Source organism: Onychostruthus taczanowskii, unplaced genomic scaffold (genome assembly GCF_017590055.1).
Source record: "Onychostruthus taczanowskii isolate IOZ18803 unplaced genomic scaffold, ASM1759005v1 scaffold16, whole genome shotgun sequence".
Lineage (NCBI taxonomy): Eukaryota > Metazoa > Chordata > Aves > Passeriformes > Passeridae > Onychostruthus > Onychostruthus taczanowskii.
This window is the reverse complement of record NW_024498795.1, coordinates 7,245,003-7,258,836: the sequence shown is the minus strand read 5'-3', so window position 1 is coordinate 7,258,836 and position 13,834 is coordinate 7,245,003. Positions and strand designations below refer to the sequence as shown.

The window sequence follows — 13,834 nt, the reverse complement described above, 5'->3', positions numbered from 1 at the left end:
TTTGGCAAAGGCAGGAGCAGAGCAAAATGCTGCATCCTGCAGAAACTGGGCAAAACTTTTGAAGAAGCACGTAACTAATTTGTCCCAGCTGAAGTGCTGGCACTGAAGTGCTCCAGCACCACTTCCCAGTCAAACTGCAAGGGTGTCTGGTGAGCAAGAAGCTCAGATTTATGTTCAGGTGAATGCCAGCTGTGTCAGCACACCAGGCCAATCTGCAGGGCTATAGTTCATCCCTTTATTGTTATCCACCTACGTGAACATGACCTCCAATCACATCCACGCATCTCTTTTAAAACAAAAATTCACTTCCTGTACCTTCGGTGCAAGTAAAGATGTGACCCCTCTCTACTGTAGAAATTCATTGTTCGGAAAAGCCGTTTTGGACTGACGGAGGTTGGGGACCTCTCTCCCGAGGACATGAAGAAGATCCGCTACCTCTCCCTGATCGAGCTCACGGCCTTCTACGACGCGCTGGGCGTGGAACTGAAGAGGAACCGCGTGGAGAGGGTGCGGGGACGAGGTACCGTGTGTGGCATCCCCTTTGCAGCCACCTTCATGTCTATCAGCTTTGAAAGAAGGTGCTTACCAGGCTGTGTTTCCTTGTTGTCACATTTGTTGTTGATGTTTTTAAGAGAATGGTCTTTTCGGAGTCCCTCTCACCGTACTGCTGGAGAATGACCAAAAGAAGGTTCCTGGAATAAAAGTGCCCCTTATCTTCCAAAAAGTGAGTATCACTTGGCCTGCTTGGTCACTAGGATTTGCTTTTCCACTGTTTGCATTGACACTCAAAGGAGTCATCAGATCAGAGAAGTTTCTGGTAGGCATTACAGACTGGCAGGTGTCTAGAGACTGTCTGACAAAATATTGTGGTTTGAAAACTTTGTGACAAGGAGAGAAAATCTGCTTCTTTTTTTGGTTTTTTTTTTTTATCTCTGGTGGGGACCCCTTTTGATTTTTGTAATATGTGATACCACGCAGGAAACTTCAGGAAAAAAATGTCTTTCTGTTTCCTTTTTCATTAAATAGAGAGCCAAGCAAAATTATGTGTGTGCAGAAGTGGCAGAGATGAGGAGTCTCAGGAGTTTTAATTTCACATTACTTTAAACCATAGGTGTTACTTGGCTACTGTTTCCAGAAGGGAAGTGAAATCTTCTGACTGAGGTTTGTATGACAAGACAGTGGTATTTAAATGAGACATTTGGCCACACAGGGATACTCTGTGGGTGTCTTGGAGGCAGGTACACAGACACAAGTACGTGTGCAATTGCACAGATTTACAGAGACTCAAAATTGCAACAGATTTCCTTGTAAATACTGACAAAAGAAGAAGTGTTGGGGAGTGTCAGGGGAAAGACTGACACAACTTGAGCATTTACATGACTTTGCAATTAGTTCCACTGCTGTCCTGTGAAGATAACACTGGAAATTAGAAGAATCAAGGTTAGGGCAGGAAGCACATTTGGTGGTGAAAATCCAGAGCTCTGTGATTAAATGCTGGAAAATTAATTTTTTTCCCTCAATGTTCAAAATTACGTAAAATCAAAGCTTTTTTTTTTTTTTTTTTTTTATAATAACCAGTTGGAGTGAAAAGTTTAGTCCTCTATTCACAGAAATTTGAAAATAAAATATCCTGGGATCGTTTTCTAATCAGAGTTCTCAGTTCCAAAGAACCTATGTTATCTATAGACCTTTCCATTGTGCCCCTTGGGGCACACTTAAACATTTCTCAGAGGTTATTTTTCCTTCAAAACACCATTGTGTTTAAGCATATCTGCTGTTTCATTAATATATTTATGTGTTAATTGTTCTATAGCCATGCCAACTCTCAAGTCAAGGACAGAGAGTCCTATTGCATTAGCAGTTTTCTATACTCTGCATACTCCTTACTTCAGGATCAGGACTATGGAGACAAATTAGGCAGATTCATTTACATGAGCTGACTGGATTTCATTAGCTGATTCCATATAAATGTATCTTTTTCAGATTAGTTTCAAGGCTACCTAGATTGAAAAGAAAGTCAGGAGTATTCTTAAGCACTTCTGAGTATTTTCCTGTATTTTTTTTTGTCTCTTCTTTCAGCTGCTGCTCAAGCTTGAGGAAACAGGTTTGGAAACTGAAGGAATTCTGCGGGTTCCTGGATCTGCCTCCAGAGTAAAGGTATACACGCAAGCCATTTTTCCATCTTCTGGACCACAGACTGTATGTAAAATAATACAGCATACACACAAATTCAGACTGCACATAAATACTGATCTGTGTAGCTCAGCATTCCTACTCCTGCCAGTGAAAGGTCAGATTAGTTCCTGGGAACCAATAAATCACAGACCATTTGGTCTATTACTTTGATTTAGTTAATGTTCTATATAAAGCACAGAGGATGCTGAATGTGATTTTTCTCCACAAAACTTTGAGACATCCTTTCAGTTTATCTCTGTCATCCAAAATTGCTGTGATCTTATCTCTGTTTTAATTTATTTCAGAAATGCAGAGTTCCTAAACTGAGTGAACATCAGATAAAGATCTTATTCTGTCGTTTTAACCTCTGTGTCATTTTATTTTTCATTTATCATCTGTGATCTCACAATTTCATGATCCAAGTGAGAGAAATTTGGACTCTGTTCACTGCTGGCAGCCTGAAGGACTGCATTTTCACAGGCTATTTGTGGGCTATGAACACAGTATAATTGGCACTCAATAACCTGACACTGTGGGCCAGTAATATTTGCAATTGTTTCTCCAGACTAGCCTCATTCCAGGAGCTGGAGGAGGCAAATGAGAAAAACAAGGCAATTTTTTTGGTTTGTTGGGCTTTTTTCTGGGCTTAGTAGGGTCTATCTCTTTCCCAGATTTTTGCTTTTTTTTTTTTCCCTTAGGCTTTTTTTTTTTTTTAAATCCGGTTTAAGCAACACCTTATAGCACATCCTACTCCCACTTTTTCATCTTCAAGGAAGCTAGTTTTGTGTTTTTTTTGTTTGTTTGGTTTTTTTTTTCATCCGGTTTAAGCAACACCTTATAGCGCATCCTACTCCCACTTTTTCGTCTTCAAGGAAGCTAGTTTTGTGTTCTGAGACAGGAAGCCTCAACATTGTGGCAGGCACATAAATCATGGGGATTGCTAAACAGTTGGGTGGGCTGAGGATCGTAAAAAATGGCTGAATAAGAACAAGCAGCATTACATGAAACACACCAAAGATAGGCAGCAGCATCCCAGCTCCTTCGACTCTGTGCATTGATAAAAGTCCCCAAAGCCTTGAAAAGTCCCACATCTTGCAGAAGGGAGCTCCTAACTTTCCCTGTACTTTTCAGCTTCCTCATTTTTTCATACAAATGATTGAATGTTATTTCACACAATCTCAAATTTTTCCAGTCTTTCCATGGAGATTACACAGCAGGGCTGTGCTCTAATTCAATTATTTTCATATTCTTTGAATACACTGCACTGTGTCTTGTTCACTTCTTTTTCACAACCTGTATCCTGGGAGCTGCTATGAGATATCACTTCATATGCAACTCCTCTGTACTAGATGGTAAGTTAAACTGCCCATATAAAAGTTTAAACTATTTGAGTTTTGGTTTCATTTGAGTCTGCTCGACAAACCAGTGAGCAAGAGAGAGATTTTTTCAAAGCAGATCCAGATTTCATCCTTCAAAAGCCTTCATACATTATTATGACATTAGGACCTGAGGGCATTCCAACTTTATTTCAGTCTTGTTTGGAGAAAGAAAAGGCATATGGAAATGATTAAAGGTTGCTCTTCTATAAAACAAAGAGTAGAAGAAATGAATACAAGTTTTCCTCTGTAACAAAAGCTCCAGTGAACCAAAACTGTATGATAGTCTAGTGAAGGATCAGTTATGTTAAAAAAAATTGCAGCACATATTTTAAAAATATTGGATGCATACATAGATACATGTATACAAGGCAGGGAAGGGAGGGAATTGAGTGTATAAATACATGCTTACCTGTGTGGAGATATATATATATTTATATAACCATATATATATGTATATATATAAAAAATGTTTATGTTTCCAAAATCTTGCATTCTGTTTTTGTGACTTTTTCCCAGTTCTCAGCAGAAAAATGTGGAGTAGAATTCTGTCCTCTTGTGCTTTTGATGAGGTGAGGATTTCTGTTCCACATTTCCATTCAGTTACAGGAGAGAAGTCAATCTAGGTGTTTGTATTGATTATGTGCAAAGGATGTGGATACAGAGGAAGCTGAGATAGCCCAGATTAAAACCAATAAAATGTGCTAGTAAAAATGAGACTGTAGCATTTTATGCCAAATCCTGAACGACTTTCTACTTCCATTTATGCAACTATTCTACTTCATTATGTGTGACTGTACTTGATATGTAATTTCCTTCCATTCATGTGAGACGTGGCAAGCAGAATTCATTTTTAAAAGCTTTTCTGCCTGAATGGACTGAACTTTTTGCATAATATTAAAGTACAACTGACAAAATCCGAAACCAGATATTTGCTACAGATATATTTTGTCAAAAATGGTGTCATAAAAAGCAGCAACAAACTTTCTGTGTTTGATAGGACAGTGTTTGGCCAGTAGTAATTGTGGAAGCTGCATTATTTATGGGCATCCTTATATTAAAATACTGTCCTTCAATCTTTTTAATTGGATAATTTTCTGAGAAGCTTGCATTTTGAGAACGGTGACCTGGGTTGGAAGCAAAATCCTGTTGCTACTAGGAACTTTGCTGAGTATTTCCCTTTCACATACATGTTTTGAACACTGGATAGTGACCCTCCAGAACTTTACTGACCTCTGTTATGGAGCAGGATGCTGCCATTGGAGAACATGGGGGTTAAATGGGAACTCAAAATGATATCATCATCAATTCTATCTTACATCTCTCCTGTGTTTTTAGAGGTTTGGGGGGTTTTTTTATTCATTATGGTTTTTTAGGACAGTAATGGTTTTGAATCTTTATTTTTCTACAATTTGACCAAATCTAACTATAATTATCCTAACATAAAACTTCCTTTCAAAGATGGGGAGACCTGAATTTTAAGCCATTTGTTCAAGGCCCATGGATTCAGAGTATCTAGCAATTTCACTGGCAATGAGAAAGAAACACCACTCCTTGGTGACTTAAGGGTCAAAACCTCTGGAGAGTGTTTTAAACAAAAAGGTTAGCTATGCTAACTGAGTTTTCTGCTTCTAGTTCTGAGACATTGCACAAAATTCCTTGCTTTAAGATGGTTCAAATTGTTCACTGGCAGTAATCTAGATATAGCAAACCAAATTTAGCCTGGGTTGCCAAATATCTGCAGGAACTTGACTTGTTAGCCTGATGTGAGCTCCACATGGCTGTCACTGGGTTAGGGCTGCTTTAGTTCAAGTACTGTGCAAACCTGTCTGCTGCTTGCAATGGGATTCCTGAAGTGATCACAAAGTGCTGGATCAGCAGCAATGACTGAAGGCCAAATGTTTCTTTCATTTTTCAGAATCTCCATCAAGAACTTGAGGCAAAATTTTATGAAGACACTTTTGACTGGGACCAAGTACGAAATAATGATGCAGCGGGTCTGCTAAAAATGTTTATAAGAGAACTCCCAAGCCCACTCTTCACAGTAGAATATCTGCCTGCATTCATCACACTAGTAGAAAGTATGTGGAAATGGAGTTAGTATGGATTGATAATATGGTAAAAAGCAAGAGTAGACATTACATTTTTTTTCTCTCTCTGAAGTACAAAGAGAAAAGTCTTTTTTTCTCCCTCTGAAGTAGAGAGAAAAACAGACCCAGTGCTTTGCCTAGGCATTTTAATTTTCTGCAAGGTTTTGTTTTAAAAAGGGAAAGGTGTCTGCATTCAGCTAATAGCATAAGCTTGTTATGTGAACAAAACCACTGTTTAATGTAAAATTTGGAACCTGTGAGCAAACAGTGACTGAGTAATAACTTCCATGTACAGACTCTGATTCACATTAATTGTAGGTTTCACAAACGAAAATTTCTGCAAGGTAAACTCAAATCACTGTACTTTATCTGCTGGACCTACTGGACCTTTTTTATTTCTGTTAAAGTTTATGTTGAGGTCAGGTCATTGGTACAGAGATACGTGTGAGCACAGCAAGGTTCAGGCAGCTGGGCTTTGTTTTCAGTGTACATACACCCTCTCAATCTCAGTACATTTTGTTCATTTCTCCTCCAGGAAGAATGCAATTGTACCTTGCCATACCTATGACTTCACTGTGAAGTCACTCAAGCTAGGACAGACTGAAAGTCTCAGGATGGTCAATTTATTAGCAAATTGGTACAGAAAACTCAGGATCTTCACACAGGGTTGCAGTCATGCTTTCAGTGTCTCCATGAGTAGCTTAAAGGGCAGAAGGAGGTGACCTCTTTCCATAAACTTCACATACCTGAGTGTGTGTGGACTCCTTATGAGTCCCAGGCTGCATGCAGTTACAATGGCTCAGCAGTTTGGAGAAGACTGAACAGGAGATGTCTGTGCAGAATAAAGTGACTTTATTCCCTACAACAAATACACAGATACCTAAGAGAAACTAGCTAGTACTAAAAAATACTGGATTGTTACTATGTAGATAGGATTTTATAGCACCTTTTGTCCCTGTGTGACAAAGATCCAAGATGATGAGGAAAAACCCACTCATTAAGGTGATTTTTTATTTGGGGAAAAGTGTATGGTTAATCAACACCTAGTCATGCTAGTCTCAACCAGGCACTAGCTGGTATGTCTAGAACTGCTGACACACAAGGTTTTTAGAACAAACCAGTAGCAGTTGGGATTTCAAAACCATTAATTATTCATGTCCTTAGAAATCTCCAAGATCAAGTTACAACTACAAGCTTTGCATCTGTTGATCATGCTGATGCCTGAAGCCAACAGAGACACAGCCAAGGTGAGTTCTTCATTTGCTATCACCTGCCATCTGTGATGCTTTTGACTTTTAAATGAGAGACTCATTTTTTTCAGATGCTACACCAGAAGAGTATTTGTCTGTGTTTTTGATTATTTCCCTGAAAATATGTTCAAATTTACTGACTGTCATCTCTTTTACAAGCAATTAAGAAATAGTTGCTGGGGGTATCCAGCTGCTGGATCTCAGGCATCATTTTTATGGAGCACGCATTTCAAATAGGCATATTCCTCACTTAGTTTGGACAAAGGAAGTCCAGTTTCTGGATTTTCTGTATAACTGAAATTCTCCAGGATGAATGTAAAAGAGAAGCTGCCCTGCAGGAGCTTGCCTAGTGCACTCCTGGTACTGGAAAGCCCTGGAAGGGCTTTCAGGGCACTGGACCAGACTCTGCAGCATGTAGTCCAAAGTAAAAACGTGCATCTGTAGTACAAGCTGCCCTGCAGGAGCTTGCCTAGTGCACTCCTGGTACTGGAAAGCCCTGGAAGAGCTTTCAGGGCACTGGACCAGACTGCAGCATGTAGTCCAAAGTAAAAACATGCATCTGTAGTAGAGATGTCAGGAGCTCACCCTCAGCTGCCTTGCCTTACAAACCTGTGCCCACCCCCATGTACTTCTTCCCGATACACAGTGGCTACAAGCATTTTGTATGCTGGGGAGCTCCCAGATCTGACTGCAGCTATGTCCTGACCCTAAGAGATGCTGATTGCATCTTTGGGCCTCTCTCTACATCAAGGAAACCTGAATGAACAAGCTGCTTGGGAACCTCCAGACATTTCACCAGGTCCCCTGCTCGTCAGGACCATGCAGGTCTCCCACCTCTGAAAGCCTTTCACTAGTCAGTTTAGACACAGCCTTATGAGTTCAGGTGCCTTCTTTACCTGTATTTATTTATACAGTAACAAAGAACAAGAAAACAACTGTCTTCAAAGTACCTGAAAGTCTACTAGTGCTCTGTAAAGAATGGGTTTTTTTCTGCTACCAAAGTTCATGTGGATATAGAGCTGCATAAGTAAAACACATGCTAGAGAAGTAGTCTTAATTATTACTCTATTATTAATTAGGTTTCTGTACAAAAATAGAAGTGATGACAAAACTCTACACAGCTTCCCTCTCTTGTCTATGATGAGGTTTTAGAAACTTCTCCAACACAGTTTCTACTTTGTAATTCTTGGGTTTGTAAAAATGTTTTAATTGCTATGTTAGGGTACAAGACAGTGGTTTTAATGGTATGGTTTTCATGGTTTAACCAAGAGGCAGCTAATACCTGTCATGGTTTAACCCTAGCCAGCAACCAAGCACGTCAGCTTCTTGCTCACTCCCCCATCAGTGGGATCAGGGAGAGAATAAGAAGTGTAAAAGCTGGAAAATTAATGAGTTGAGATAAATGTAATTTAATAGGAAAACAAAGGCTGTTCATGAAAGCAGAGCATAAAAAGGAACTCACCACTTCCCATGGGCAAGCAGGTGTTCAGCCAACACCGGGGGAACAGGGCTTGATCTCAATCATGTAACAGTTACTTGGGAATACAAATGCCATCACTCCAAAAGTTCCCGGGACCCTTCCTTCATCTTCCTCCCACCTTTTTACACTAAGCATGATGTCACATGGTCTGGAATATCCCTTTGGTCACCTGTCCTGGCCATGTTTCCTCCTGATTTCTCCTGCATCTCAGCAGTGTGGCAGTATGAAAATCAGAAGAGGCCTTGGCTCTAAGCAAGTCCTAATCAGCAATAACAAAAAAATTTATATTATAACCACTGTATTCAGCACAAGTCCCAAACATAACCCCATACCAATCAGCATGAAGAAAATTAGTTCTACTCCATCTAAAGCCAACACAGCTATTCCTTCATTCCTCCCCCCTCCCAGTGAGATGGGTGAGAAAATTTGAAAAAAAGTAAAATTAATGGGTTGACACAATAACAGTTTAATAGGACAGAAATGAATGGGAAAATAATAATGATTAATTAATTAGAACACATAAAACAAATAGTGCACAGTGCCGTTTTTCAGCACTCATTGACTGATGTTCAGCTAGTTCTTGAGTAGAGGCCAAGACCAGTTTTGCCCACAGTTTAGATACTGAGCACAATGCCATATAGTATGGAATATCCCTTGGGAGTCAGCTCTCCAGGGTCTGTCCCCTCCCAAGTCCTTGTGCAGCCCCAGCCCCCTTGCTGGCAGCGCAGCATGAGAAGCTAAAGATTACACTTGACTCAAGTGTAAACACTGCTTAGCAACAGCTAAAACATCAGTGTGTTATCAACATTCTTCTTATCCTAAATCCAAAACACAGCCCTGTACCAGACACAAAGAAGAAAATTAACTCTATCCCAGCTGAAACCAGAACAATATTGCAGAAGGACTCATTGGTAGACCCCAACTCTAACCACAGCTGCAGTCTGCTATTTAATCATTCAATCAAAGTTCTGAATAAACTACCCAAAAGGGGAAATTAATTTCCTTGGACTCTGCCAAACGTGCAGAAGTAAAGTCAGTGAACAACCACTTAGCTCTTCTTGCTTTTGTTAACCCTGAATAAAAGTTTGAGGGTTGCTGGCAGAAATTTCAGGTTGTATTACATGTGGGACTGGTGCAGATTTGGAGAGACTAATCACCCCAAGTGACTGTGATATAAAAAGCATTGGTTAGATACATCAAAATGGACACTTGGTAATCTATGAAGAAAGTAACTATTCCCTTGAAATACATGTACATCTTACCTTACTATAGGATTCAGAGCCCTACTGTAGACACTGTATTTGCCTTATAAATTTGGGATTATGGTCTAAGTGACAGATAATATATTAAAGTGTGTTTCGATAACATTAACTATTCCTCTGTGCTTGACACAGGTTGTTGTAACAGCAAATATCAGAGTAATCCAAATACAATGAAAAAAGAACTAAATTTCACTTCCAAGTGCCAATAAAGCAGCCAGATGTGCATTTGAAAATGCTGCATTTCAAAAGTAAATTATTTCCTGAAATTAAACAAGTATTGTTTTTTTCCAGGCCTTTCTTCAGTTCCTGAAGAAGGTGGTTGCTAATGAAGGGAAAAACAAGATGAATTTGTGGAATGTGTCTATGATTGTTGCACCAAACCTCTTTATCTACAAAGGGAAACGTGCAAACCAACAAGAAATGCAAGCAGCTGCCACCACCGCGCACATTGTGCGGCTTTTAATCCGGTACCAGGACATCCTGTGGACAGTGAGTAGTGCTGGTTCCCCCTTCATGGTCCCATTTCAGTGCAGTACTTTGCTATATGCAGGACATGTGCAGAAATCAGAATAAACAGACCTTCCAAGGAGAAACAGTTTCTTTGGAAACTGACTGGAGTCTTCCATATTTAGAATGAGGCACTGTAGCAGATATTTCTGGATTGAGAGCTACCTTACTTCTCTAAGACACCTATTTTAGCATCAGTTGCCTTCTGGAAGTACCTCTCCCACACCATTGTTTATGTAGAGTGATGCATAGAAGAATGGTTTCATCTGGATGTGTAGGTGATATGTCCAAACTTGAATGTGATTGGATGTCTGTTTAAAATGTAGCCCACAATAAAATGGGACAAAAGTGTGTACAACTTTTTGGACTTTTGAAGATTGGCCCCAAGATATTGACAGTCTCAGCTTGTTTGCTTCTAACAGAGGGAAAGTATAATGGGGATTGCAAAGGCTTACCTCCTGCAGCTGCAAACATCACTTTAAAGTTTCATATGGCATGAAAGAGGAACAGTTTCGCCAAAGGAATAACTGTAGGTTGTTAGAGGAAGCTGCTGATTGCATGTATCTTCTGGGAATAAACAGAGTTGCTGCTGCCTAAAATTTGGTGCCCCTCTCAAAAACCAACACATTAGGGAAAAATTACTGTATATTCTCAGATCTGGTTTTCTCCTTCTAGGTCCCATCCTTCCTGATTTCCCAAGTGAGGAAAATGAATGAGGCAGCCATGAACAACAGTAAGAGACAGCTGATGTTTGACAAAGGAGTTAGAAAACTTCTGAGGAGAAAGACTATGGAACGGGAGAGACCTGAAAGACCAGAGGTATGATAAAAAGATACAGGTTTTAAGGCCAGCTTTAAACAGCCTCCCTCCTTTATCTTATTAAAGATTCTGGGTGTGGGGAGGAAATTTTACCATACAAAATAAGCTGATTTGAGAGTTATCTTGAAAAGTGTGCTTCCCACTCTAACACTCTTGAGTATACAAAGTTTTGGGAATTGATGGAGAAAAGGTAAGGAAGGCAGAATAATTTCCAGCAGCCAAAGCTGCCAAGCTGGTTTTTAACCTGCTTCATGAGAAATGGTTATATGTGGACTGTCCCTGACAGAGAGTCTTCCATGAAAGTTTAAAAGAATGAAGACTGGTGAATTGTAGAAGTAATCAAGAAAATGGTAAAGGATTCTATAGTCATTGAAGAATAGTCTGGAAGAACAAAAGAAAAGATAAATTAGGAAGGAATGATATCACAAGGTTATGATAAATAGAGAATGAGCCACCTAGAGCCACAAGAGAGAAAATGCAAAAGGTAATGAATGGGAGAAAATGTAGAAAGATAAATGTTATGTATGAATGGTGAATACATTCTAATTCACCTTTCTCAAGAATTTGCCAGCACTGACTGAAGTATTTTAGGTAGGGTAGGACATACATTGGTGCTGCAGATGGAGACAGAGATGTTTGTTTAAATTGGCCGTGTAGATCACTGTGCTGCAAAGTTAATTTCAGCCTGGGATGAACATAGATAGACTCCTTCTCTGAGGAGAGTCAATTACTGAAGTCATTGCACCTTTGGGAAGACAAGTCCATTGATCGGAGTAATTGGCTTTACATCTAATAAAAATGAGGGTAGTCATGGCAAGGAGCTGAAATATGAAGGGTAAATTGGAGGCAGACTCTGTTTGGATAACTGAGTTTAATGTTGAGAGCACTTAACGCAATCCCCAGGTCTCAGATGTTCTAAATTACACAGAGACAGAGACTGGAGAGACTATTGTGTTCTGGTCAGCATGGTATTAACTGGATTAGAACTGGAATGCAAACCTTGCTAATTGATTTATCCACCATTAATCATGGAAGAGTGCATAAACTTCATAGATGATCATTTGAACCCTACACAAGGTCAAATTTCAAATTAACAGAAACCATATGGTACTTGATGTTTTACTGTACACACACTTCAATCTAGTTGAAGTTATAGGAAGCAGAAACAGAGAACTGGATTTTTATGCCTCAGGAGAATTTCATCTTTAGAAGGAAGAACAGATATTCTTAATAATTTTTATGTTTTTAAATAAGCAGTTGGCTCACTGACCAATGTTAACAAAAATAAGTTGAAGTTACAATTCAAGGGCTTTACCCTGTGTGCATTTATGTGCTACTTACCAAAGAGTTTGTGTCTTTGTGTTGGATCTGATTTGTGTCTGCAAATTTGCATTTGTATGACTGTAAATGTCTTTTGAATAGCCAAGAGAATGCAGGACAGTGAGTTTTGCAAGCAACCTCAAATGAGGTTGCAGAACTACTTCCAAATTGAGCTAGAGCAGTATTTGCCTTAGACTTACTCTATTGAATATTGATTTTAGGGAGCTGTCACTTTCCCTCCATACTTGCAGTCTGACATACCCGAGGGGGTGATAAGAGTTTATGCTCCACTGCATTCAAAAGTCTCTATGGCAATTCAACTCAACAGCCAAACAAAAGCCAAAGACATCCTGGCTCGATTCCACTGTGAAAACAGGTGGGTAAAGCAGAACATTTTGTTTTTCCTGAACAACAATGTCAGAACTATAAATGAACAGATTGCTCCCTCTTCAAAGATTCATTGTGTTGCAATAACTCTTTTTCTAATCTAAAATTGCTAATTTATGGTTGTGTCAATCAAAGAAATTTTAACCACTTATCTTACTCATTTTATTTTACTTAATAATTGGCTCCTGTATAGAATCAATCTGCCCTCCCTTACACACTACTAAAAATGTATGTTATACATACATTTTATAGACTTGCCACATAGAGAACCCTAAGGGATTGTTTTACATCTATCCATAAGTCTAGAATGTTTTTATTTCTGTAAGGTAATAATTATTAACAGCTATGGGAAATGGTAAATTGTGTCTGAAAGTCTTTTCCACAGAGTCTTCCCATGTTACCACAGAATTCTGTTCTTTGAACAATAGAAAATAAATAGTATAGAAGATTTGGTTGATTGTGATGCAGTAATCTACCTCTGTGGCAGATTCATTATTCTGTAGTGGTCCATTTGGTAGAAGTTGTTGGTTTTGATAAGGCAGTTCACAGGGGAAAAAATATCAAACTTTAGCTTACCATAGATGGTGGGTGATAAGGCAGTGGTTATAACAGAAGGACAAACTGAAAGGTTTTTTTCTATCCTAGCCGTGGATCATCACAGAACGTGAGAGGCCAGATCCAAAGTTTACATGAAATTGGAGGAAATATTGGTAGGTCTCAATTTTGAAAATTAATTCTGAATGTCCTTAACCTCCTAAAATACCTCAGGGCAGCATTGTTTTGACACAGCTGGGTCTCTCCTATCCTCCAGTCCATATGGAGGAAAGGAGCCTGACCCAAAAGCTGTTACAATCAATGTCATAATTTATTCCAGCTCCAGAGTGACAGGAGGGGTACCCCACAGGAGAGGATGAACCCGGTGGCTGGATCTCAGCAGCACTTCTTCCAGTCTTGCCAAATTCATCTGACCTTTTGCTTACCTCTCTCACTCTTGTAACTGAGCATTTTTCCATGGTTAAGAGATTCTTAGTCTTCCTCTTGCAAGCACATTCCACCTTGCTGTCAAGCATTTTTCCAAGACCTCTTTCTTTCTTACTGTCTATAAGTGTTAACCTCCCGCAAAGAAAGACCCACAGAATTGTGAATGCAGCCCCTGCATATATGGGTG

General features: G+C 39.4%; 1 protein-coding gene across 1 annotated transcript in view; it reads left to right on the top strand.

The window, feature by feature from the left end:
- Positions 1-13,834, top strand: part of ARHGAP28 (Rho GTPase activating protein 28) — a 78,246-nt gene that overhangs the window by 59,106 nt on the left and 5,306 nt on the right. The window contains exons 6-14 of the mRNA XM_041399423.1: positions 355-520; positions 633-724; positions 2,080-2,157; positions 5,470-5,632; positions 6,806-6,888; positions 9,925-10,122; positions 10,816-10,959; positions 12,501-12,655; positions 13,312-13,376. Coding sequence (XP_041255357.1) covers positions 355-520; positions 633-724; positions 2,080-2,157; positions 5,470-5,632; positions 6,806-6,888; positions 9,925-10,122; positions 10,816-10,959; positions 12,501-12,655; positions 13,312-13,376 — 1,144 coding nt within the window. The remainder of the gene's footprint in view (positions 1-354; positions 521-632; positions 725-2,079; positions 2,158-5,469; positions 5,633-6,805; positions 6,889-9,924; positions 10,123-10,815; positions 10,960-12,500; positions 12,656-13,311; positions 13,377-13,834) is intronic.